This window comes from Enoplosus armatus, chromosome 10 (genome assembly GCF_043641665.1).
Source record: "Enoplosus armatus isolate fEnoArm2 chromosome 10, fEnoArm2.hap1, whole genome shotgun sequence".
Lineage (NCBI taxonomy): Eukaryota > Metazoa > Chordata > Actinopteri > Centrarchiformes > Enoplosidae > Enoplosus > Enoplosus armatus.
Genome location: NC_092189.1, coordinates 5,617,794 through 5,645,406, shown reverse-complemented (window position 1 = coordinate 5,645,406; position 27,613 = coordinate 5,617,794). Strand labels below are relative to the sequence as shown.

General features: G+C 44.1%; 1 protein-coding gene across 1 annotated transcript in view; it reads left to right on the top strand.

Moving 5' to 3' along the window:
- The first annotated feature begins 2,434 nt into the window (after window positions 1-2,434).
- gpc3 (glypican 3) overlaps window positions 2,435-27,613 on the top strand; it is an 89,477-nt gene continuing 64,298 nt past the window's right edge. Inside the window, exons 1-2 of the mRNA XM_070913736.1 lie at window positions 2,435-2,591; window positions 10,850-11,011. Of these exons, the coding sequence (XP_070769837.1) occupies window positions 2,435-2,591; window positions 10,850-11,011 (319 nt within the window). The remainder of the gene's footprint in view (window positions 2,592-10,849; window positions 11,012-27,613) is intronic.

Sequence of the window (27,613 nt, the reverse complement as noted above, 5' to 3'; positions counted from 1 at the left end):
TGAGTTCCAGGGGAATTATATTTCCCTACAGCGTTTCAGATCTTTTGAACTGTGATATAAGCTTTCAGTTGTGGAAAGTACATTTACTCAAATACTTCAGTACAATCTTCAGGTACTTGTGCTTAACCTATTTCCAGTTGATGTTACTTTACAGTTCTACTCCACTACATTTATCTGCCAGCTATAGTCACTGGTTATTTTTCAGATTAGGACCATTACACAAGTTAAACTACTGAATGAAGTGTAATTATTATAAGTCTAATTCTGCAATAATGAGTTGTAGGACCAGTTTAAATGTCTGTCTGATCAGTGGATTTTGTCCTGTTTCAGATGGTCCAGACTGGAAGCGTCTTGCCTGGAGGAGGAGTTGGGAGTAATCCGGCACATCAGTCCCCCCTCCAACCTCCCCGGTCTCTCTTTACGGCCCTCCAGCTAAGGTGCATCTAGTGTAGTTAGTGATGTAGTTCAGTATCTACTGCCCTAGTTGCTCCTTCCGGCTGGAGGGCTTGTTCTTTCTCAGGAAAGCATTTTCCACTACATGAAATGCCTCATGCCTCTTTTTAGAACACTAATAATGTTTTAGCTCTGTAAGACTAGTTTGTTTAGCTTGAGCCAATATGTTGTAGTCTTTTTAAATCTACAGAAACCATATGGCCAGACAGAAGTAGTACAGAGCAGATTCATCTGAAAAATCTCAAAAATAAGAAAACAAATAATTAATTGCTTAAAAGACACCAGGTTACCAGAGTGCATGTATACACAATACAACACCATTTTTGTGTTTTTCATCATGATTTGACTGTGCAGATAAGTTGTTTACTTTTAACATTTGAATGTTTTGTTACATAAACAGAAGGGTGAATAAGTTGCTGTCGGTGTGTATCACTATTATCAGTCTGTGTGTGCGTGCACACCGGTCTTTCCCTCAGACATCTTTTAGTGACTCATGACTTTCCCCACTCTTAAGCTGAACATGTTGTCGACTCTGCAGTTCCAAAGTGCTCACAGTGCAGGTAGTACACACAGATCTACTGCAGTTTGTGCACTTCAGGTACTGCTGGTCACCTTTCCTCCTCATGCATCGGCCTGTTCGCTCTTGAAGGTGGAACTCCGGTGGGTTTACGGCGAGTTTTGTTGGTTTGCTCTCAGCTTCTGCCAGTCTCTGCTGTGCAAATCCATGCAAAGCTCTCTGTTCCTCAGACACGCGGCCAAAGGAGGAGATACAGGTTCTGTTTTCTGCTGTTCCAAGCTTTGATGAACACTTAAAAGACCAAAAATCGTATTTCACCCGCAGGCACAAGGGAGCAGCTGCCCCCCCACACACTGTTGTAGTAGTCATGTTAAGGCACATTGACATTAAGTTTCTTTGGCGTTGCTGTTTGTCTCGCTGTTTGCAGGTGGATGACTTCACAATTTCAATACTCGACAAAATGAAAGAAATTGCACAGTATCCATCTGCAATCCGCCAGATGTTGTGAACAGCCACACACATTTGTTTATCACATTGTACCCATTCGTGTAGAAACATAGATATATTATGATAGATGTGCTTTTCTCTGGCATAATGAACTGAGGTGTGCACACAGCGTGCTGGCCTGCACACTGAACACTAGGTGGCATCATTTCAACTTTATTGGCTCTTTGGAGCTGAGTGGAAGTAAAACAACTGTCAAGTGAAGTAAAATGCCACGATGTTGTGTCATTACGTTCATATAATTATTGGAGATAAGAGGAGGCTGTTCGTGAGCACTTCTGCTTGGTTTGCACAGATTTCTGAGTGTTGCGCGCGCTCTCTGCACACTTTCTCCATGCGGTTGAATAATAAAAGCTCATTTTCAGATCACATCCGACTCTTATTTTTTTGTTGTGTCATTTGTCATTGTACCATATGTGGAGCTTGTGGCCGCGTCATGCGCCTCAGACAGGTGCTGCGCCCTAATTGCATCCTATCACGCGCGGTGCCATTCATGTCACACAACAGCTCGTGCGTGCGTGCGTGAATCCCCTCCCTCATATCTCCACTCCTGCACACCACGCAGGGCCAGCGTACCAGCCCGCATCACTACTATCACGCACGAGAGGGGAGATCTCCGTATACGCTCGGGTTCACGCCGTGGCGCGCGCGCTTCTTTTTTTTTTTGGGAAGGGAGCGCGCGCATATATCCGGGGCTCGCTCATCTGTGCGGCGAGCTGAGAGTCAGTGCCGCAAGTGAAGAGGGACTCGTAAGTTCTCAGCATCGAAGTCGCTCCACCACAGAGGCTCAGCCGCTGGACGGACCGTTTGAGGGGGCGAGGGGAAAAAAGCGGAAGGATGCTGATCCGAGCTCGGCAGGGAGCCGCAGCTTCACCTCATCAGCGCAGACACGGGATCCTCCTGTAACTTCTGAAGTTTACCTCAGCTCTCTTCCGCCCGGTTCGGTGCTCCCCGCCTGCCATGCTCGCTCCGTCGGTCCACAGCGCGCTCTTCCTGTGCGCCTTCCTCCAGCTGTTCTCCCTGCCCGGCGGACAGGTGCCAAACTGCCAGGAGGTGCGCACGGTGTTTCACTCTCTGCATCCGGGCTCCAAGTGGGTCCCTGAAAACCCGGTGTCAGGTAACTGTCATCAACTTAATGCTTTATAGCTCCGTGTCTTACGCACATGATGTCTGCGCTTCTGTGAAAATGGATTTCTACAATTTCAGCTCAGACTGCAAACACTCACATCCAGTTTCAGAGGGCATTGTCATTACAGCAGGTCTCTAACGCCATCGAGCCCATCTTTTCCTCCCTGTTTCAAGGCTGCCGAGAGAGCCAACCCACACACACTCTCTCCATCCCTCTGGCTGAACAACCTGCTCTGTAAAAAAAAAAAATAAATAAATAAAAATCTATTGGCCACGTTAAGTGTCTTGTTAAATATGCAGGTTGAATTATATAAACCACCAGTTAACTGTTAAATAACAAGCGTACAGAATCGATTCGCTCCGGTATTGATCCAGACACGGAGCCAAGTAACCTTTCCTAACTTTGATTTGGTCAGTGCTTCTGGAAATTGGAATCAGATGTGAGCATATTTTGGTTGTGCTGGTTTGAGCCTCCTGCTAAATTTGAGTTGTTGGGGGGGTTTTTTTTGTTCTGTGGGTGATGATGGACTGCACACAAAGAAAATCAGATCAGCACTCTTCCTTTATGGGAGTTGGTTAATAGTCATGTTCAGGCTCATGCCTTGGCAGCTTTTCCTCAGCCACATGGTCACAGAATATATATATCAGTGGTGTGATGTGAATTGTGACCACCCTGGAAACAAATCTGTAGTTATCCCAACTGGATCATGATTGTTCCCCGGAGCTCAAATGTCACTGACTCTGCCTCGGATGAGGATGAGGAAGGAACGTGTCTTGAGAAAACTTGACTTGGCTGTTGAGACGTGAGGAGAAAAAACACACTCAGCCAATGGTGATGGAGGGACAACCAGAACCTGTTTTGCAGAACACAGCATGTTGGTGTAGCGCCGGAGCCTGTTGCATGCATTCTGATTCAGTATGTAAATGGAGGTCGCTCTCATGTGGCTGAATCACAGCCAGCTGCAAATGTTAATTGGATGTTTTAGTGTCATGTCAGCAAGGGGAAGTGCTCCAGGTTACCTGTTTCTTCACTCCATTCTTAGCATGCAGCTCTCACACAACTCACCCCCACGTGATTCAGAGAGGTTTACCAAACAACACTACATGTTCTGTGGACATGAAGGAGTGTAACGAATCATGAAATGCTTCAAATCAAACGGCTGGAAAAGATGTGCAACGCACTTTGAGGCATATTTTGTCATGCTCCCTCTACCCCCAATATTAATCTCACATCTGTGGGCGCATGCAGCTCCAACCGCTGAGCCCTATATATCCCCGTGCATCCATCTTTAATCACACACCCTCCACATATCGGCCATCAAGCATTCTATCTGCCAGCAAAAGGGGGGAATCATCGAAGCAGGCCAAGAGAAATATTTAGCCTCCCTGAGATCTGAGGCAGCCCAGCTGCTGGTGCACCTTCACTGAGGAGTCTGAGCTGGACACCCTGCTCACCAGGCGGCTCAAAAACCATTTACTGACGCTGGAAATCAATCCACCAGTCAGCCAAAGGACAATTCATCCTGGCCAGTTAAGAGGTAGTTTGGTTTACACATTCCCAAGACGCCCGTGGCTACTCTGTTGCAGATTCATTGCTGGTTTTATTAAGTGAGCTGGTCATACAGTAACTGATGATGAAGCTCAACACTAGATTTACACATTAATGTAAAACAGGGGCTCAAAAACACGTCATGGCTCTAATGTTCTGTTCTGATAAGTCCTCTTTATCAGCTCAAAAAAAAACCCACACGTAATCATTGTTTTATCATTGTGATCCTGTATGATGTTTCCTAATTTCATGAGTAGCCTTTAAATACGATGACATGTAAAGTCAGCTAAAGAAAATGATGCTTCTGTTTTGGGTCTCAGAGACTCCCGATATAAAACCTGGTTAAGACGGTGAATTTTCACAGTCCCTGTAGCTGTGTTGGTGTTGACAGGACTGTCCATAAGAAGTCTGACAGGGAGTTACTCCTCTCTGGCTTCTGATTCACCCTGTGAACACGACTTTTTGGCAAAATGATGCATAGCCCATATAGCATATGAAACATTAAAGGTCCCCTTATTTGGAGTAGTAAAAATGTTTCATGATAATTTCTGTTAATCTTCATCAAATGAGTTTGTGACAAAGAGAAGAGTTTCCACTTCGACGGATCACTTCAATGCTTTTGATAATGTCAGAAGAAAAGTATTATCACACATACAACAGTGCAACAATGAAGAAGTCAAGTCAACAAAACACATGGGGGAATATAAGATGCCCAATTAAACTGAGTTATTTGTACAAAAAAAAAAAACCCAACAACAAACAAACCTGTGTCCCACTGAGCCACAAGAAAAACACTGATATATATTTGATGAATAAGACTGATACAGAACGACTTAACTGAACCAGTACAGTAACAGGGAGACTTAAACCTCGGAGGGAAAACGTCTTTCTCTCACATTCCCAACATGTGTTAACTGTCAGCACTTGGATTGACATCCTGCAGAATGAAACAACTCCTGATATCCCGCAGACTTCCCGAACCCTCACAGTCCCAGAGGGATCTCAAGACCCCACGTTGGGAACAACTGTAGTGAAATATAATGGGATGTGATTTCACGACTCACAGCCAAAATAAAAGTACTGCAAGCGAGTGAGAAAAGGGGTTTCAACAGATTTAAATGTAAAATAGTTCTGTAGTGTTTTGGGGGGGAAACAGCTAAATTTGCAAGGCCTGCAGGGAGGACGTGACACGGCCTTGGCTGTGCCACTTTCATCCAGTAAATGAAGGAAGTCACTTCAAATTCAAAATGTTCGTAACTGTAAGGCGTGAATCCGCAGAGAAGTGACGAGGAGGAGTTAACCCTGTAAAATGTGTGATTCATTTGATGGAATAATGCTGTGGCACTCAACCTTTTTGACTTGTAGCCCCTTAAAATGAAGAGACGTCTACTTGTGCCCCCTCGTCACCAGCGGTTGTGATCAGTTAAAGTTGTATTATATGGATCATTTTCAGGGGTACAATTATTCAGTAATTAACAAGAAAAGAAGCAAAGATTAGTGGAAATAAACACAATTTGATGTGGGCGAGCACTCGTATGTATTTTCTGCTTTCTTGTTAATCATCATGCGACCCTTCAGATTTCTCTTGGGACCCTGTGCGGGGGTCTTAAACCCCTGGATGGGAACCACTGGAATAATCTAATATTGATTTCTTGTGTTTCGGTGTGTGTGCAGAAAGATGCAGCACCAAACATTACATCAACAGCTATCTCATTCACTGCTTTCACTCGTTCTTAATATATTCAGTGTAAATCAACATTTCCACATACTGTTTTATTTTATTATAATTTTGAATATATTGTATATTGTTATTTCTTTTCAGGGATGATGCACACTGATCAACATGACTGTAAATGTGCCAGCGTTAGCCAAAAGGCACATTTTCAACAGTTCAGTTCAGCCAGATGTTAAATTAGCCATTAAAACAACAATAAAACACACATCATGTGTGTAAAGTCACATTCTATTCCTAAATAAATTATATTTTTGTTTGTACTGGAAAAATGTGACACATATTAAACTTTCCAGGCATGTTTCCAGTATGTCATGCTGCCCTTTATACCCAGTGATTGCACTGACATCTGTCATCATACTAGACAATATTTAAGGGATAAACATTTCCAAAGTATCCTGATTGAGACACAGTTACGGTCCAAGGCTTGTGCTTTAGGTAGGATTTCCATAAACCGAAGCTCCTCCACTTTTGTTTTAATGAGCTGACTTTTCTTTTCCATTTTCCAAAAGAATCAAATATGCAGTCACTTCTCATATCTTTAGCACACTTTTTGGCCCTATTTTTTTTTTTTGGTCATGCCTCATCCATAATAAATCCTTGTCATTAATTTATACAGAATAAGTTGGACGCTTTCAGTCACAGTTACATCTTCTGTAATTGTTCTGAACTTTGTGCTTGCTACAAATTTGCAGAGTAAATGTGAAACAGTGGGGGGGGGGGGGGGTGCAGCCTAATGTAACATGAGGTTCTTTGTCGAGGCACACAGCGAATGAAAGATTGATGAAATTAAATGTTGAGGATGGCTTGCTGTGATTTGACCGAGGGAAGTATCACTTTCTGTGTGTGTGTGTGTGTGTGTGTGTGATGGAGAGACGAGATGTAGCCTGTATTGATATGGTGTGTGTTGTGTGGGGGAGGTGGCTGATTCAGAGAGATGTCCGCAGGAAGGCAGAGCAGAATTCTAATAATGCATGTGGTGCCAGGAAGGGATGGGCGAAAAACACCGCAAAAAGTTTTTCTTTCCACCAACATGATTCAAAAGAAGCGAGTGCAGAGGAGTCAACATCACAGCGGAGACCTGACTGCGCCGTAGGAGTAGCACTCCTGTCTTTGTTGTGGCTGCTGCTGTGGGTGGCTGTAGTGTCTGAAGGGTGAAATGGAGGCTGGGTGTCAGCTCACTCCATCGCGTCGTCATGTGTGTGCAGGAGGCGCATGAGCAGCACTTACCCCAGGACATGAGCAGCGAGAGCATGCTCCGCCAGTGTCGGGGGAGGATGAGGAGGATCTCTGGGCTGATTCATGAGAGGAGCGTCAGATTCTCGCCGAATGGAAGAGTTAGACTAGTTTGCTGGAGGCTGAGCTGACAGCTGACACTTGTTCCAACAGAAAATCCTGCGCTTGTATTAGTATTGTTTTCTCTGAGCTGAAACAATAACACTTTCAAGTTCTGTCGATACTGCTTAGCAGGACGCCAAAAAAAATGGGTCCAGCAGATGTGGACTTGTCAGTAATTAGCTGCAGGGTCAGGTCACCCGGGCTTGTTGTTTATGTTGAAAAACTGAACAACAAAGCTTCTGCTGTTGAAGTGACACAGGACGCGACTAACGGGTGGACCTGAAGTGAGAGGTCTTTGTGTCTAATTAAGCCCTGATGTGCGCTTTGTTTTTTCAGCTCTCCCCTCTTTAATGAAGGGCACTCGTGTTTGCTGCCTCATTGTTTTGTGTACAGAAAGCGGGGCTCTTGCACATTCACGCTTCCAGCTTTCAAATTATTGCTTCATCAAACGGCTTAAAGTAGAACAGTGAGCAAAGCGCTAAAAATACTCCGAACCATTGTAATCCCCAGTAGCTAATGATATTACAGTATTATTCCTTAGGTTGGTTGTAATTTGCACTATCTTCACTTCATTTATTGTCTCTGCAAAGTGACACTGGCTTATTTTGCCCTGGAGAGGAAGCCAAGGAGTCCCACATGCTTCGCCTCAACACTGGTAGCTGATGTATAATTTATGCTCATAATGAACAGCTTTTAACATATTCTATATCCTAATACAACTTGTTTTTTCCCCCATGGTCTCCATCATTAAACTTGCATCGTGATAGCTTTCTAATTGGTGCTGGGGAACTAAGAGCCATTTTTAGGATTTTGAGGCTGTCCCCGTTCCCCTGGCTTGGAGTCCCCAAGCTTGTTAAAGACTTGAGTGGGTGTGTACTCAGGACTGTTTGAGCCCCCTGCTGGAGCTTTCACCCGTGGCACTTCAGCAGAAACTCCCCGTCACAAGAGAAGCAGCGACGGATTGTCAGATAAGGCTGTGACAAACTGAAGGGCCACTTTGAAAAAGGCATACAAAGACCTTGACACTCATGAAAGCGGCGGCCGTTCTGCATGTTGAATTGTCTGGACCCGCCGTTTCAGAGTATTGATTGAAAGTATGTAATCATTTAAAGGCATCACCTTGGACTGAGATGCTATGTTGGGTGGAAATTTACATCTAAATTGCTCCTGGCCCTGCACCTTGTCTCTCTTCATTTGGCGTGAGAGAATTGGCCATCAGGACACAAAGATCGACTAATTAACCAATAAGAGACTGATAGAAAGGTCCTCTCAGTGCCCGGTGGCTATTAAGCTCAAGGTAGGTGAAGAAGTGAAGCAAGCTCAGAACAAAACTGTGCAGGGATGACAAGGAATAAAAAAAAAGGCGGGGGGGGGGAAGAGAGCTGAGCCTAAAGGAAAGAGGAGAAGCAGGGAGCTTATTCCCAAGTGATCTGTCAGTCAGAGAGAAGGCTGAATTTAGACGGTGCCATTTTATTATTTGTGAAAGTCTATGGGGAATCATTTTCCTGCCGAATCCTTCACTTGTTCCTCGCCGCTGTGGAATCCCTGTAATGAAACGCATTTATCATCTGCAAAACGACAAACGTGCAGATGAAACTGTCTGTTTCTGCCGGAGATAATTGCTAAATCCCCGTCTCTCTGCCGCACCGGCCGCGCTCGCCTCACCTGCGGTGCTATTGACAGCTTAATAATTTTGCTCCTGCGGCCTGAAATTAACTTGATCTTATCTGCCAGGACTCCTTTGTCGGTATTGATTTAAGATATTAGGCCTGTCAGTATGCATACAAAAGGTGCTGTGTGACAGTTTTATTGCCAGTTTCGCTCATTAGACTCTACACCTTAAACCCTGATGGGAGTGAGCGGGGAGTTAGCCGAAGCCACTCAGTGTTTGACTCCCCAGTACTTATTAATTATCGAGACTGTCACTCTGTTGCGTCTCCTGCTAGTTTAACTCCCCTCCATGCTTGCTGTTTTCATTGTTACAGTCTGAGCTCTGTTTCTGAAAATCTATTGTTTGAAGATCTCAAAGAGACAAAGCCTCAAACCACTTTTCATATTGAGATAAAGACAAAAGCCTTTCCTCAGTCTTCTGACATGCTTGTTATCAAGACTTTTCGGATATATATAATACAATCCGAGCCCTCCCTCCAAATTAATCTCTGTGCCTCCGTCTCCTTATCCTCTGCACCCTGAGCAGTGGCAGCTGAAGCTGGCAGACTCCCCTGACATTTGTTTACCACGCCATCAATCAGGCAGCAGATCCTGCAGACAACTCCTCGACGCAGCTTGGCACGTTACGACTGCAGCCTCCACTGAAGCTTTCAACAGCCACATGGGACAGAGAGAGAGAGACAGAGAGAGAGGGGGAAGCACTGAGGAGAGGGAACTCCTTAGTGCTTGTATTTAAACATCAGATGGTTGTGCCCTATTTATGTCTGTGTGATGTCTTGTGTGTGCGTCGTTTTAGAGGAGCGATCAGGGAAGACGCTGGAAATGTATAGCCTGCCTATGGAAAGTACATATTCCACTGGACCTCTCGTTTTCAATAGAGGTGTTTTGACAGAATCATGATAACTGCAACACACTTTTGTGCTGTTCCCTCTTTTGTAAAGGCGTCATTGAAAAACACATTACTTTGAATTGTAGCGTAAACTTTTTTCCCAACTTTTAGAATAAACTTTAAACTTCTCACTGCGTTACTGAGACATTGTCATAGTAGATTCATATTCATGTAATAAAAGCAGAAAGGACGGCTCTGTAAAAGGTGTCCTTCAGTGCAACATCACACAAAACTGCAGTCCGCTCACCGCAGCTGAGGCACCTTCGCTATCCTTGATCAGACTGAATTCTAACGGCGTAGTCTTTATCTCCCGCCTCACTGTTTTTTTTTTTCTTTTTTCAGACTGAATTAATTTCTTCAGGGCGTTTATTCTTTGATCCGGTTGTGTACGGCTACATAGCCCCAATGAAACGTCCTTGTCACCTTTTTTTTTTTTTTTTTTTTTGCTTTCTCCGGCTTACATCCGGCACCTTTCAATAGAAGCTCTGGGAATCCAATTATTCCTCATCTGTGTAAACAACACGTAGTGTCAGTGGCCAGGTGCAGCAATGTTGTTTCGCCGCCTTCACGTGGCTGTTGTTGTTGTTAAATGTCATACATGGTGGAAGCGTGCTGAAACCTGGGTTTGTTTGTCTGCACGTTGAACTGCTCCCGGCTCTCAAGAAAATGCTTTCTTTTTTTGATCCTCTGTGTGAAAAGTGCAGCCTGCGGTGGTGGGAAAGTTTCTGTTGACCAAACTGATCTCTGAGGAAAACAACATCGCCTTGGTGTATTGCTTAAATGTGCATCAAAATGACTCATTTTTAGCAGTAATTTATTTTTGACTCCAGCCTGGCTTAATAACACAAGCCCTACATAATGATCGCACGCTCATTAGTTCTGCGGGTTCTGCTGTAGATAGTGTTCCCTGTGTTTAGCATGCAGACGATGCAGCTGAATCTTTGTGTGTGTGTGTGTGAAGGAGGAGGAGGCTTCTGTTGTGTGAAAATTAAACAAAAGTGGCTTTGCAGCCTCCCTTCCCTCTTGCTCATCCAGACTCCTGTCCTGTCTCTGCTGATTTCCTGCCAGGTGCGGATCTGCAGGTTTGCCAAACCAAAGGCCCCACCTGCTGTTCCAAGAAGATGGAGGAGCGGTATCAGGTGGCCGCACGCAGCAACATGGAGTCTGGTCTGCAGGTTGTCAGCGCTCAGCTCAAACGTCTCATCATCCAGAACGCTGCCATATTCCAAGGTAAGCAGTGAGCATGGTTTGTTCAAACCTGTCTCAAACAGACATGGTGTTTTTCAGAGAGAAAAACGTCATTTTGTCAGTTTTAAACTGATAATTGACGTTCTCAAATCAGAACTTTCTTGGCTACACATCACTGTTCACAGGAGCAGCTCACTCCTCCAGACGGTGAGTCACGTATAAATAAAGCAGAAGCATAATGCTCGCAGACAGAGATGAGCCGTTCAGCTGCTGCTAAACTAAATGTTAGAATGGCACAGACGTTTGTGGTTAAAGTGACTTTAGATGTTGGGCGGTTGTCGGTGCCAGACGTGTTGTTCCAGAAAGTGACAGCCTCCTGAGATTTTGGCGCACTGCAGTCAGTGACGGCTGTTATTCAGAGAGTGGGGGGAAAAAAAACCGCCAGTCAGCAGCGGTCCTGGACAGCACTCACAGTTATCAGAGGTCAGAGGAGACTGACTGGTATGACTGGTTCCAGCTAGCAGATGTATTCAAAATAACAGCGCAGTGCCACAGTGATGTGAATGTACAAGCAGTCAAACCTGGAGACACGGAGGTTCAGCCGCTGTCAGCTGAGCAGAACAGGAGGCAGGTGACTGCTGAAAGTGAATGACTGAATGGTGAAATGACACCTGATCTAACAGGAAGCAGATATATTATATTATATTATAGAGGTCAGCAGGAACCATGTGACACTATCAGCATTTCCTCGCTGAGTTGTTGCTTAAAAGAAGGCTGCTCCTCTCATGTAACTCTGCTATAAAGTGGATAAACGCATTTCCCAAAATGTTGAACTACTCCTTTAATACACATATTTGACTGTTTACAACCATATGTAGATATTGCGAGATATTGCTGCTGTGTTACTGACATCACTCACTGAGTCAGTTCATTGACTTTTTCTACTTTTCTTTACTTGTGCCACTGTTACTCTATATTTTAGCGTTTACCATCATATTGTATAATTTCGACCGTACATCAAAAGTTACAAACGCTCACTTTAAACAGAAACTCCAACATACATTTGAAGTTGTGAACTTTAAGAACTGGTTTGGTTGGACAAGTTTTCTCTCGCAGCGCAGCAAGTTTAGCATCAGTTGTTTTGAAATATTCCTTTCACATTTAATGTCGAGCTTTTGTTATCACGCTACACAGGCCTTTTCAATCCAGCGCGGCAGCTCTGTTTACTGTCTCGGGGTTTCCACTTGAAGTGGGGTGTGCGCACACTCCTTGGGCCAACTTTTTTTTTTGAGAGCGCACACTCACGGGTTGTGAAACGCAGCACCATCCTGACATGCCAATTAAAACTCTGGGTTTAATGGGGACCGAGGGGTTTGCTTGACTTGGTTGTTACACACTAACTATGTTAGAGACTGCAGCTGCGGTTTGGCTGCGCTTTCCTAGAAGGGGTTCAATACTAATTGCTTTAGCATAGGGCTTGAGAGAACTCCCCAAACAGCCCCTGGACTGAAATCCTTTTAACATCCTGGTCTTATCTGTTTCCCTCTACTTTTCATTTTCATCCTCTCTCTCTTTTCACTCTCTCTATCTCTTCTCCTCCTTTCTTCTCAATCTCTCGCCCTCTCTGATCCTGCCGACCTCTTTCTCTCTCTCCATCTCTGTCTCGCTCAATCCACTTGACTTTTCTCTCTCCTTCTGTCTTTCTGCCTCTGTCTGCCTCTTCCTCTCGCACTCCCGCTACTACTGGGAATTGAGTGCATGCCTTGTTTGCAATCTTCTTTCCTGCTCTCTGTCTCTTTTCTTCAGCGCTCACTTCTGCCGGAGATCAAAGGGCTTCCCCTCTCCACTCCTCCATCTCCCATCTCTGAGTTGCTCTCTCTATCCCTGCATCCCCCTCTCCTCGCAGCTCCACCTGCCCTGCTCCGCTTTCCCAAGCCTCAGACTCCACCAGAGGTTTTCACCCTTTTGAAGTCAACTTCTCCAAACAATAGAAAAAGTAATGGCTCTGTCTATCTTTGTCTTTTAAGCAGCGAGATGACAGGCTGCTTTAACATTAGGCTTCTTCAAGATCAATACCAGGAAATAGGTAAGGCATTAGGAATTTCTAATGATGCGTGGCTCTCGCGCATAATGTCTCATATGCCATTTGACAATCTAATGAGCCTTAGCTGATCTCTTTATAGTATACCAGGGAAATAGTTCGTAATGGATAAACTGCAGCATCCACTCAGCTATGTGACAGACTCTCGGATTTCATTTTGATTCACATTAGCGAGATCATAACACCCCCCCCCCCCCCTCGCCCCCCTCCCCCCTGCGCGTGCTGTGATTGCCTCACACTCAATGGCCTGATGTTGTCAATTTAGTTCAAAACGAGAATCTGTAAACCTGTGCAGGATGCTCGTCTTTAAATCTAATCTCTTAAAATGAGACGCTTTTCTCGCGCATGCCGAGAATTTAATTTAGAAAATAAATGGTGGAGTCCGATATTTCTGAAGTGTGTATTAGTTTGTGACGCTGCACGTCATTGAGCAGTCTGGAGGTAACTCGACACATGAAATCTGTTGCAGAGAGTTTTGAGTCAGCGCCGAGGAGAGAGGACAGCGTTGAGGCTGACATTAAGAGAACTTAAAGGGGCGACACATCAAGATCCGTTTACTTATCATAGGGAGTACTACCGGAGTTATCAGTTACTCATTACATATTGAAACAGTAATCACATTACTTTACTAATTAGTCATCAGCAAAAATAGTCACATCACTGATTACATTACTTACTCTGTCACTCACTTTGTCAAAGGTGTCCTCCAATAACTCCAAAGCGGCAACACACACACTTTATATTCAATATATAAAAAGTGTAGAACTAGAAAACTAAACATTGTAGTTTAACAAGCAGCCAGCCTTCACTTTGGAGGTGTTGAATGACCATCAGTAACTAGTATCTCGGCTCGGAGACTTCAACTTCTCAACAGAAAGCCTTTGTTACAGACTGTAACTTTTACAGACTGTTACAGGGCTGTTTGACACGGAGGTCTCCGGGCATGCTGAGTTACATTATGGGAAGTGTAGCATCTTTTTGGGGGGGGTTTACCCATACTAGAGACTAAATATCTTTGATTTCGTCCATTCTTTTTTCAGTATGTCCACCAAGTTTATGGAAATGCAATTCTAAATTGCTTTAGCATCCCTTTGAGTGCAACTAATAATTATTGCCATTATCAGACAAATGTTTTAAGTCCATTAAGTCCATTAAGTCCATTCATCATTTAATCTAGAAAATGTCTGAATTTACTGTAAGCTTGCAACCTCAAACCTCATACCTGTCTCCTAGAAATTGCATTTATATACTAGTAATTTATATGGGCAATTACGTTTTAGAAGGAAATGTAATTGCCGCCTGACTTATGCTCACTAGCAACAAGGAAGTGCGACATTTCCCACTGCCTGTTATTTATGGGGAGGTGGTTGAAGTGGATGGTGGGTGTGCAAAGCACAGAGGCCAGGGGTTCACATCCAAGATCACCATCTTTCCATAAGTGCTGCGAGTGCCTAAACATACACATGAAAAAGTGTAATAATGCGATAGATGCTATGAGGGAATATTGTAATGCAAGACTGGATATCGTGGGAAAACTAAGTAAATACATTGTTGGTGAACCTTTTGCAGATTTACAACTTAGCTGATACTAGAATGTTTCCTCATTATGTTGAGAAAAATGTGTATCCTTGTCTAATATTTGGTCTAATAGTTCTAGTGGACCAATCCACTGTCCAACTATCAGCCAAAAATCCAGAAGGTAATTTACAATGATATGAAACTGAAACACTGTTAAGCATTTTCACTGAATAAATAACTAGCAGTTTTAATTGTTTGAGCACTAGAGTACTTAAACAGAGTGTTTCCAGTGAGTACTCTAATTAGAAAGATACCAAAACATGAGGTGGGAAGTACTTAAAGGCTACAACAATTCCAAAACAGTGTCTTTACACTGTGACTCAGCTGCACAGATTCATGTTTGTAATGTGATTATGCTGCACATCTCATATCATCCCCTCTCCCTCACCCTTCCTCTCTCTCTGTATCCCCTGTAAAACTGCCCGACGAAGCAGAAACTCATCCAAAATCATCTTCTGGCATTTTGGGTGATTGGCAGCTCTAATTGTTGTTATTTCCCCAGCGATGTGTCCTTCAGAGCGGCGCTGCTGCTGCTTGTTGTGACGCTCAGCCGGAGCCCGAGCCTGCAGATTAGAAATTAGATTATCCCTCTTTTGTTAATGAGGCAAGCTTTTATTTAACTTTTTAAACATGATGTGTCGAGGTTGTTGTGGTGTAAGAGTTGAACGCCACCACGGCTCGTGAGTGGCAGCGCAGGAGGGATCTGGGTACTTTTTTGTTGCTTGTGTAAAAAAAAAATCACACTTCAGAAAATGCGCCTCTGCTGACTGCGGTGCTGCTGGAGAGACCAAGACCACACCGCTGTCTGCTCAGCTTCATGGCATGCTCCTCTGCAGCCCAAGGAGCAGTCTTCACCCAGAGGGGAGTCACACTCAAGTCCAAAGAGCAAACCCAATGAATAAACATGAGGGGACAGGATTGGCGCGATTGCTTATAAAGTGAAATATGTGGGGAGGAAAGTTGAGCAGCGAGAGTGTGTGTGTGTGGGTGCAGATATCAGAGAGTCTGTGTGATATCTGCAGAAAAAAAAGTAGGACAGCAAGCCTGGTGCTCCTGAAATGACTCAACGAGTCCGTAGAAGGCTGGCACAGTGGGGTGCTCGAAAACAGGTCTGACTTGGACTACTTTCAGGCAGCATGAGGGCGATCTGTACGTGGCTTCACTCGCTGCTGCGAGGCAGGGGAGCTTTCTCCACTTTACTCTGAACTCGCAGGGGCGACGCTCTGTAAATGATCAGGAGTTTAGAAAGAGCTTGAAAGGATGCTCATATCTTTTTATCAAACGTAAAGACACCGGGCAACCTGCGGTGCGCACTGCTCAATAAACTCGCCGATATTTCTGTGAGGACGTGGATGCGCACACGCACACACACACACACACACACGCGCACCATAATTGAAAAAGTTCACTCAACACAAGTGTGGATAAATCTTCTTTTGTGTCCTTGAGTTCCTCATACCTCATTCCTAGCGGGCCAACAAATTAGCATCTCATTAGCAGTCTCAAAAAATTCTATCGACTTCTCCTGCTTCTTCTGGATGGGTTTTAATTACTCTAAGTGTATAAGGAATTAGAATGGCAGACCCCCTGTGGCCCTGGTGGAGGTGGTGGTTGACCTTGAGAGGAGCTTGCCCTCATTTGTCTCCAATAGTGCTGAATGGACATTTGCCGTGGCAGTAACCCAAACGAGATGTGGCAGGAGGGCGGATGATGCAGAACCTGGCAGGCCCGAGCTGCCTCTCTCCGTCCAGCAGCCAATAATCAAAATCAGATCTCGCTGCCCTCTGCATCCACTCCCTGTCTCCTGCTCGTTAGCCATCCGCTCGATCCAAAGTGCTCCAGGAGTCTGGCCCGAGCAGGCCTTTCCTCTGTTCTTCCCATCATCTGCTCTCCAATAATCATCCCTTGCCTCACGCTCTCCATGGAGTCATTTCGTCTTCTGGAGAAATTTCCTGGAGTAATCCAATAACAGTGAGGACTGGTGGGATATATGCCTGCTGCGAGATGTCTGAAGTTGTTTACTTGCTGCCCCGGGCTAATCTAATAACTTAATGATGGGGAGAGGCAGTTTTGCTATGTCCAACGGGCTCCTTCGAGCATCGTTTACCAGACACGATGGGGTATACCAGCCATTATCCCATATTCTTCTATCAACTCCTAATTTGATTTTAACTTAATTATCATTATGCATCACTTCTTAGTTTGCTTGTAATGAGATTTGCAGGACTTTTTGAGCACTCTGCTGGGCTGGCAAACTGTTGTACAGATTGATATTTAATAACACAGTGTAATACTGAGGAGCGCGCTGTCTGTTTGAGTTCTGAGGTTTCTCTTGGTGCTCTGGAGCCACAAAGGGAAAAACTCTCTCTGCAGTGAACAGCCTGAGAGACCGTTTTAATGTTTGTGAGCCTGAGGTAGAATATAGACAAATAAGCAGCACCACATCCAGGTACTGTTCAGCAAACGCACCGCTGATGCTGCCCTTCTTAGTATTCCCTCTCATTATCCAGCCTGCCTGTTTGTGAATCACCAGAGGCAAATAGCAAAATAGAATTAAGATGACATGGTCTGCATGTGAATCTAATCTGTGTTTTTTTGTGTCACACACTCTATGTATTTCCAGACAGAAACTTAGGAATCCCTTATTTGTTTATTTATTTATCTATTTTTACATTGAACTAGGAATGGAAGCAGATAATGTGAATGTGTTACAAAAAAAAAAAAAAAAAGTATTATAAAACACACACTTGGACAAACAATATGCATGTTGCTAAGTAATTATGTAAAAATATGTTTGCAGCCTCATAAAAGACACTTTTCTGCAAAAAAAACATCAATAAGGCTAATAAATTCAGTGTTACCAAGATGTATTTTATGCAGGAGTTATTTGAATTCTTGTCTGAATTTCTCAGATGGCGGATTTCTCTCGTTAAGAATGATAATTTAGTATTTTTACCCAATGCTTAGTATTCAAGTGCTCTTTGGGTCGGATTTTCAGTCAATATCAGTCTTTTTGTTTTACCTCTTTGTAAGAAACATTGTATTGTACAAATTAAGGAAAAGCCTCACAGAACACTGGCTCTGAGAAAACAGTGGGGTGGTGAATGTATGGCCCGGTGCCATGCCCTCGTCCCCTTCCTCTGCCCTGCCCTAGTCCAAATCCAAAGTCCAAACTTTTCAGGTGGTTTGGTCCCACGTTCAACATGACTCGCTAGTTTTCTCCATTTCGCGTTGGCAAAGCTAGAGGACCACTTTCTCCTAGTTACGGAAAGTGCAACTGGGCATGCAGTGGGTCATATTTCCAGGTAACAAAATCCTGCCGATTTGAGAGGCTTCGGTATGACTGGATTTCTCAAGCAGGTGTCAAGAGCATGGAGTAATTCAAATATATAAAATCATATATATTTGAAACCTATTTGTATTAGAAATGCATCAAACGTATTTCAATATGTCAGTCTTAGAGATCTTCCTAGACCCATTTGAATGCAAAGGGCTCCCATGCTGTAGAAACACTCGCCTAAAATATAACAGGAACTTGGGTGCAGAGCTAACTCACCTGGGGAAACCAAAGTAAAAGAGGTGAGTACTAATCGCCGTGGTTGTCTTTCTTTAGCCCAAAGACCACGCAGAGAGGCTGTTGAAAGAACCGAACATGAAATCACCTCTTTCTGGGAATCATTTCACTTTCTCTTCATCCAGATAAACCTTTGTTTTCGGGTTTTTTTTACATTCTTTCATTTCTCATTGTTTGGCTTTCCAAAATGTCTGTCTTATCTCTCCGGGCTTTATGTAGGTTGCCAGGCGCTCCTGTCTCCACGGGAGGCCTCAGCATCCTTTTCCCCCAGAAGGGCTGGCATCCTGTTTAAAGTGCTCGTGTTGTCTCGCGTGCTTCACAGTGCACCTTTTTAATCGTGCCTCCGCCTTTTGATTTGACCGCACTCAAACCCAAAAAATGCGACGACTGTCTCTCTGCTGATAATATGTCAGCCAGCCTGCACCCCATGGGGTGGATATTTGCATATTATTTCAGCTGTGGCTCTGCAAATCTTCAATAGCAGAATTATCACCCCAGAAAGAAAAGAGCCAACTCTTTCAGACTTACACTCTGGGCTGTTCATCTTACGCATTTCCACCGTTATTCTTAGACAAAGGCTGATTTCTCCACTGAGATTAAGAGTCGGTGTATTATATTTATATTCATTCTGGAAAGACCTGTGGAGAGGAGGATTAGTTAGCTTTGCTTTTAAGCTTGTTTCAGAAATGAAGGGGAAAAAGATAAAAGAGCAAATAACCTTAAAGAATCGTGAATGCAATTTGTCTGTCAGTTCTTGTTCTATATTGTGTTGTTTAACGTTAAAAGCAAGACGGTCTCAGTCAATAAAGAAAAGCTTTCATGGATTTGAATTTGAAGTTTTTACTAGTAGCTGCATCTTGAAATATACTCACCCCTTATTTTCTTTAGCTATTAGGCAGGAATGTGTGCTTTACTCTTCCCAGACCTCAGACCACACTTAGCTCTGACAGATCTGCCTCATTAGACTCATTTATTCTCGTTCAGTCTTTACAGAGACACTGATTCAACGTCGGCGTCACCTCGGCGGTGAACACATGATTTCTGTTCGTCCCTACAACCCGTCGCCGCCTACCCTGTCGTGTTCTTTACGCTGATGTGTCAAAAAATTGTCACGAGCGGCTTATAGGGAACGAGCGTGGCTCCTCGCGTTTGAGCCACATTTTAATGATGTGCCCTGTTGCACGCCTCTCGAGCTGAATTTCATCATGGTGGAAAAACAAACAGTGTAGAGTGAGGATCAAAGTGTCATTTGAAATGCTATCATCAAACAGAGCTGAAGGGACTGACAGCTCCTCCCAGCTCCAGCTGAGAGAAGGAGTCTTTGTTTCTTTCAGTGTCTGATGACTGGTGCATCACCCGGGGTGGAGAGGAGAGAGGAGAGGAGAGGAGAGGAAATTAAAGGAAAGGAAAGTAGAAAAGGTGCAGAGTGAAAGCATATTGACATGAACACATCTCACACTGAGCTAATGAGCTCCTTTAAATGAATCACCCAGCATCTCCATACATCATGGGAGACTTTTTTTCCCACTTAATGGATGATACAAATCTGCTTTTCAGAAATGCCCACAGTTCTATTTAATCAAAGCTGCTTCTGCGAGCTAAATCAATGCAAATGCAAGATCACATTTGAGCAGCCACATCTATTAACAAGACGCGTTTGAGAAAGTACACATTTGTCTCCATATTAACCCAAATGGAGGCTATTCGTGGATGTCACTGTTTATATTTATCCTCACTCCAGGGCAGGCATATTCAGTATAAATCTGAAGCCTTTACAGCTGATGTGTTGTGGCTGCAAAGGTTCCCTCCCGCTTCTGCTCAAAACTATCGCTCCCTCAATCTGAAGTTATTTGAGTTCAGCTCTGTGGGGGCAACCCCAGCAAGACCTGAAGGTGTTTGCCTGTCAATCTCTTTCTTTGTGCACAGCGTTTGGCAGGTTGTGACATGGGACACCGGCTCCAGAATTAATCTTCAAGGTCTTGTTGTTTATGAAAAGCATCCTTCACCACAAAGTGCACTCTGCAGTTGGTTCACTCACAGGTCTAAGTTGTTTGAACCTAATTCAGGTTGCAGTCTCATAATATCAGCACAGAGCTTCCCTGAATAGGAAGATTACAAGACTGTCTCAGCACTGAGAGGCGACCCATTTATTTCTGCTCATCCTCTATATTTTCCTAGTTCTTCCTTCACCTCGCGACCTCACCAGCTTGCCCTCTTTCTCCTTCTCCAGCCATGCACTTATAGTTCAAAGAGATGCATTTTTCATTTTGGCCTATGAAATATTGAAGCGCTTACGCAACATGTGCTCAGCCATGCAGACATAACATCCGTGTCAGGGCAGGGTGGAGCAGGGCAGAGGGGCTGATCTCACATCTTTGGTATCTCATGGCTTATTTACAGCAATATAAATATGTAACAACAATTAACCAAATTTAACTTGAAAGAGGGTCGCTGTCCTCACCCGGAAAAACATCCATATCATTTAGTTGTTCAAACACCTAAAGTTACCCGTGTTTACCCTTTCCCGACAAGTGACCTCTTGCTGTCATTGTCTTCTCTATGTGGCCATGGTGGAAGTTTAGCTGTGCTGTTATAACATCGCAAAGTGTGTGGTGGAAGGCCGTGGCTCTCACTAAGCTGCCTGAACTGACCTTAAACATAAAGAGCTGGAGTGAAACTGGTTGAAATGACTTTAAGAGTCGACAGCCATGCTAGTGGCTCAGTGCAGCTGTGCTTTGAGCTAAATGCTAATGTTAGCATGCTAACATGCTCGCAATGTTATGATAATTACTAATTAACACTAAACACAAAGTGCAGCTGAGGCTGATGAGAATGTTTTTAGTTTTGAGGGTGTTTGTCATAAATCAAAGTATTGGACAAAACAAATCTAAATGTATTGTTTATTTAAGTTTTTAGCTGCTTTTAACAAATACAAATTACCATTTAAATTCAGTTAATATCACAAAGGTTTCGACTTCTAATAACAAGTGCTGTGGCAGATGCTTGTTATTCTTGGGTCAGTAAATTATTACAGATGGCACATTTCATTTTTGCCCACGTTCGAAGAGTGTACATTTTTTAAAATAAAAAGTGACAGCCCTAATGTTTGGTAAAGCTTCATTTTTTTCAGAAGACTGCTGAGAGAAAAGTCACAGTGAAACCAAGTGATTAGAGCTGATTAGACCCACGCTATTGTTCTGCTCGCTGCTACGACCCACGAGCGGTCAAGTGTGCCTGTTTGATTTGAGAGTTTAGCTAATCATTTGACTGAATGTATATGCCCTCGTATTTTGACATTTTACAGGAAGGAAATGTTGACGGAAAAACCCTCAAAAAAAGGATATTTTAGCATATACCAAGATATTAATTATTATTATTATTTGACTAACACAGAGACAGGATTAGAAGTGTATTTCTTATTTCACTGTGTCTTTAAGGTTTGGGGTTAATGTCATTCTGCTTTATAGTCATTATCACATACTTTGATCTCACATGGTTTCTCCACATTGAAAACAGATTTTCACGCGCTCTTCTTAAAACAATGCCTCTGCCACCGTTCAGGCTGCAGTCGAAGGTGTAGTCTTCATTGAGGCGATTGACCCTAGGAATTATTGATGAAGCAGGACACCGTGTTCGCCCAGCAGGACTGTGTGAAGAGGGCATCGTAGCCCAAGGGTGAGCCAGGGCCGAACGGGCTTAACGAAGGAAAGAAGGTGGAGGGAGCTGCTGCACGCTTCTCTGCCCTCGTGGTGTGACTGATGTGAGGAGAAATGTTTGGGTGGTGAGGAGTCTGCTCCGAGTCCCGGCGGAGTCTCATCAGTGGTGCACCTCTCCAACCCCCACCCCCACCCCCACCGCTCCCACCCCCCCAGCTCCATACATCCCTACATTTTCAACCACCCTGGCTGGACGAGAGGCTAAGTGGTGTGAAGCAGGGAGCTCTCCGACAAGCTCCATTACTCCTCCTCAGCAAATTCCCCCGGTCGGCCTGTCAGTGGAGAGGTGATGGGGTGGGTGTTGGGGAGTGGTGGGTCGATCAAAGGAGGTAGAATAGAGTAGAGTCTCATTCATATACCGGCTCCCTCATAAGCTTTGGCCTATACGCTTTTTTAGCAACTTCACAACGATGGCTATAAAAGTAGTTAATCCTGCCTTGTTAGCTTGACTTCTTAGCATTCAGCGAGAGGTCGGATTGGTCGTTTTTTTTTGTTCTTCCCCCCCGAGAGGCAAACTCTGGCAGTGAGAGTGGCGGGAAGATGGGAAGTAAGCAGAGAGAGGAGGAACTGCCATGGCTAACTCAGACCTTGTTAGTATTGATCCTCTCAGATTGAGCACCCTTTCATTTATAATTCATCTCTGTTTGATGGGCACAGATGGAGGCTGGAGCGGGTGGGGATGAGCTGTGTTTTGTATGTTTTCATTAGCAGTCTGAAATGTTTTCTTGCGAGGCCGCAGATAATAATGAGCCACGAGGGGGGTTGTGTGTCAGCCCGTAGGGAGGGCCTCGCTGTGGCTGGGCGTCCCTTGGCTGATCCCTGCTCTGTCAGGTCTGATGGGTGCTGCTGCGGGCGGCCCTGGTGGCCTCCGCTGCGTTACAGGAGGCCAGCGTGTCTGCTCCCTTTCTGCAGCACTGCAGTCCACTTCAGGGAACGATAGTTTGAACAAGGCGAGTGGAGGGGATCGCTCCCTATTAATATTTGAGGAGCTCTCGTCGCTGCAGCTGTTTACTTAACAGAACACGCTCCGGGGCTCCCCTGAAGAGCGCGCCACGGAAGAGCTGACAGCACCACCCTGTCACTCACTCCTCCTGCCCTCCACCACCCCCACCCGTCTCTCATGGGTGCTGTACTGCTACCTGTCTCTTTCCCCAGAGCTCCATCTCCCCCCTCATCCATCATAATCCCATCGTGCTGCTTCCTGACTGTCAGCCTCTGTGGCGACTGTCATTATTTTTCATTTGTGTTATACGAGCTAAGTGCACGCGCTCGCTCATTGAATGATTTTGTTGTTTTGCCGTCTCCCTTTCAATTTGTAAACACATCTGTATCTGTGATCTGCTCCGCCAAAAGATGTGTCACAGCGCTGGTTGTTTGTCACCTCAGAGCAGTCCAAGTGGATTAATGGCTGTTATGACCGAACTCTGTCCTCCTCCTCCGCCACTCTTAAGGCGATGACATGCATTCACCCGTGCAGGCCGTGCCACTCCCGGCCTCATTCCCCTGATGTGTATATCACTGCTCTGAAGTCAGACAGAGTTCAGGAGTTCATGCAGCTTTAATAACTGAGAGCTTTCCCCCCTAATTTCTTTCATGTCTGTACGGTAAATATGAAGCTACAGCCATCAGCTTATTAGCTTAGCATAAAGAAACTGGAGAGCAGCTACCTGGCTCTGTCCAACGGTAAAATAAATCAGTCTACCGGCACCTCTTAAGCTCACTAAAGCTAGGGACAAACCTGAAGATTAGCCTAATCCTATAAAGACTGGACAAACCACACACAAAGATTGTTTCCACCAACTTAAACAGATTTTTCACAGAAAGGAGCATAAACCTTGTGACTGAGCAAATACACCAGACAACACTCTGAACCACTGGTCAGTAACCAGTGGAGCTGTTGCCGTGCGTTCTTGTACCAAAACAAACATGGACGGCAACCAGCAGCTTAGAAGTACTTAGTATTTAAGTACATAAAGTAAGTTTATGTGCAGTGCAATCTTCACTGAAAAGGCCAAAAAAGTAAAAGCGCTTAAGAGTTTAGATGAGATCCTGGATGGAGGAGCGAGGGCAACGCGGACTCTACAGCCTACAGATACCAAACATGATAATAAAACCTGTATGAGAACGACGGGCAGCGAGAAGAAGACTTAAGATTAGAATCTTTACATATCACACACACACACACACACACACACACACACATATGTACATATACATATAATTTTATCTGCTGACTGTCAACACCAACTGACCCAGACTGGAACAGAGCCGGTCCACTCAGTCGTCTCACCCAAATCATATTCATGATCGGCTCAACAGTCGTTATGTCCTTGGCAAGGCCAGGTTAGCTGTTTGCCCCTGTTTCCAGTCTTTGTGCTAAGTTAAGCTAACCAGCTGCTATGTAGCTTCATATTTTGCGTGCACATGTAAGAGTGGTATCAATCTTCTCATCTAACTCCAGAAAGTGAATGAGCATATTTCCACAAAAACTGTTCTTTTAAGCTATAGCCCGTCACTGAGGAGGCCTCACTGCTGACGCAGACACAGACATGGTTTGAAATGGCCTCTTTATACTTTCAGGTCAAGAGATCTTTTTGTCTCCGTCTCCCCTTTTTCTTATTCTTCTGCTACTCTTTGCTGCTATCCGGAGGCTTTCTGTTCCCCTCAGTTGAGCAGGATTTGTCACAGGTGTTAGCAGGAAGCTCTCGTTCCCATCAAAAGCGCAGTCTTCTCCTGTCCTGCTTTGAACCCCCGCTTCATTTCGGCGTCCTCAATTTCGGAAGCAGGCACGACACACGCAAATAGATTGCATAATCTTAATGGTTGAGACCGTATCAGGCTGAGAGGTCTGTTTGCGTCTATGTGTGTGTGAAACGCCCCATTAATTGAAAGAACAAGAGCAGCAGTTTGGCTGAGCCGGCGCAGATTGCCTCTCGTGTTGAGCTTTGTCTTGTGCTGCTTCATTTGCACACCTTATACTACCACGCTGTTAGCTCCTATGTTGTGTTTTTGTTTGATGCCAGGCTGTGTTTCCCTTAAGTGGGCTTATTTGTCGAGCAAAACTGCACAGTCAAATGCACCAGGGAAAGTTTAGAGGCTGGTCACGTGTGCAGATGCTTCAGTTCGTATGCCGGTTTGTTTGGTTTTCAATGGTTTCTCCACCTTTACTCTTCTTCTCATTCCCCTATAGTGCAGATGCACGTATATATGCCACACTATGCACATAAAGCATTTGTTTAGATGGCGCATAAGAGAGACCAGAGCAAAATGGAAGCTGAAAGGGAAAGTGTTTTGTTAGATAGTACAGGGAGAAATGTGGGCTTTGAAAATGTTTCACATTCAAGGGAGATGAAGGACGTCGTAATTTCACATTATATCATTAGCATTATCCATTATGTTAAAGGTGGAGGAAGGACATTTCATCTTTCTGATGAATGAAGTCTTTTAATTTGGTGTTTTCTTTGTTTTGTTATCCTTGTCTTCTGCCTATTTTCTCTTTTGTAAAAGGGCCTTACAACCCAGACCACTTTGAACACGACAAAATATCACCTTCATAGTTTGTGTGGGGTGTGTTGTTACATCTGTTACAAAGGGTCAGAAGATGAGAATGAGAAAATGGCAGCGCTCTTATTCATGCAGAGTTTTTTTTGAGAGCAGTTAGTAAAGATGACACACACACACACACACACACACTAGGAACCGTCTGAACCCTGATAAAACCCCAGGAGAGGTGTTGGGTTTAACCACGACATTTCAGAGCAAACTGTAGACAAGACCCGAGGGTGTGGTGGTGACTGGATCTCCTTACAACACTGCAGTGCGAGTGCAGATGCCTTCATGAGGTTAAGAGGGTAAAAATTAGAGGACGGTCTGTGTGGGCGGATGGCCGACTCGGGGGGGGGGACAATGTGCTCGTTAGCAGCTGCAGAGGGTAAAGAGATGCAGGCTGGTGATGAGACAGCTGGTAGAAAATACAGGAGATAATGAACAAGTGTTTTCTGTCTTACAGTCTGATCTTTAAAGCTGCGCTAATCAATATTTTTGCCAAATGATCAGCTTTTTAGCCTCTTTTTGGCTCATTGCTTTGGTTTAAAGCACACAGGTTTCACTCATTCACCCTGTTTTTCAGCGTGAAAAAGCTAAACCCACTTAAACCCACTGTACACTATGTGTCCATCACCTAATGGCAGAGCTTGCCATTGTTTGGTTGTTGTTGAGATTGTAGTCGTTCTATAAGAGACATCACAAGCAAATGGAAAGAGAGTAAACACAGTTACTGTGGGGAGCGTCACCTCGACCATGTCTAGTTCTGTGGTGGTGCTGTCAGCGGGTCGAATCCACCGCTGAACTGCAAATCAAACCCTGCACCAAAGGTATCATAGCATGGTGGGACTGCCGTGAACCCTTTAGACTTTAAACTTTCTAAATCTCTTAGGGGTTAATGTTTTTGGTGTGATGAACAGAACACAGTGTCAGTTAAAGTAAAAGTAATCAAATATGAAATAAAAAAAACCACATATGTTTATACATACCCATAACACCTACACATACACTCACACAAACACTGTTTGGAGTTAGGAATTAAAATGTTTCTCCATGGTGCATATTGTGTAAGTCTGTTGGGTCAAGGAAGACAATGACCAGACCTCTTGTAGACAGATACAATTAGAACAAAAGACAGGTCTGTCATTGGTTATCAAGAAATATTCTACTTCAAAACATAAATAACTATAATAAATAATGACTTCCATAGGCAGACTTCATTGATACTGTATCCATGTGACTTATTCTTTTGAACCTTTATTTACACAGGGTAGGTTGGCAGAGCAAACAGAATAACTAACGAGGGGCAGGCTCCATTAAAGCAGTTACAGAAAGGCGTTTGACAAGAGTCTTGAAGTTACAGAGAGGTGTTTTGTACATTTCTATCACTGTTTATTTCGATCAAATGTATTATTGGAGTCAACGACAAACCGCAGTTGCATTTCAACACAGAGAAATGTTCATAGCCAAAGAACCTTGTGTTCTTGGCTGCAGAAAACAAGTATTCTTGTGCTGCTGACTGTAGATATTGGCCGTGGCCAGCCATTCTTTGTATTTCTTTGGTTCATCCTGGCGGAAAGCTCCACTGTTCTTTGAAAAATAATAGGCAGCCTTGGGAATGTGCTGAAATGAAAGGACAAGACAAGACAAGGCATGTCAGGAAATTACTTTCTCTCTAAATTATTTTTTTAAAAGAATTCACTTCTCTGAAGCAATGTCTGCTATTGACCGCTTCCCTTTGGCTCTTTCTTTCTTTTTTTTTTCTATTCTCTTTGTGTACGACATAGAATACAAAAGAAACACAAATGGAATGAAATTTGAATGAAATAAGTTTCCTTGTAAAAAACCCCCCCAAAAAACAAAACAAGGCACAATCAATAGCTGCTGCTGTCATTTTGCGCGGCAGGAGAGACTTTGACTGCCAATGTCATTTGAAAGTCTGCGCAGTTTGAATGACAGTGGGGACGCAGCTGCTTTGAGGCTCTCAGTGAGACACCGAAGGGAAGAGCACAGAGAAATTAAATCTACGGCGCAGACAGAGCTGCAGTCTGACTGATTGTGGCTGTCACTTCACCAGCGTGACTCTGAACTTACACTGCTGAGACACCCACTGAAAGTTCAGCTGGATTACT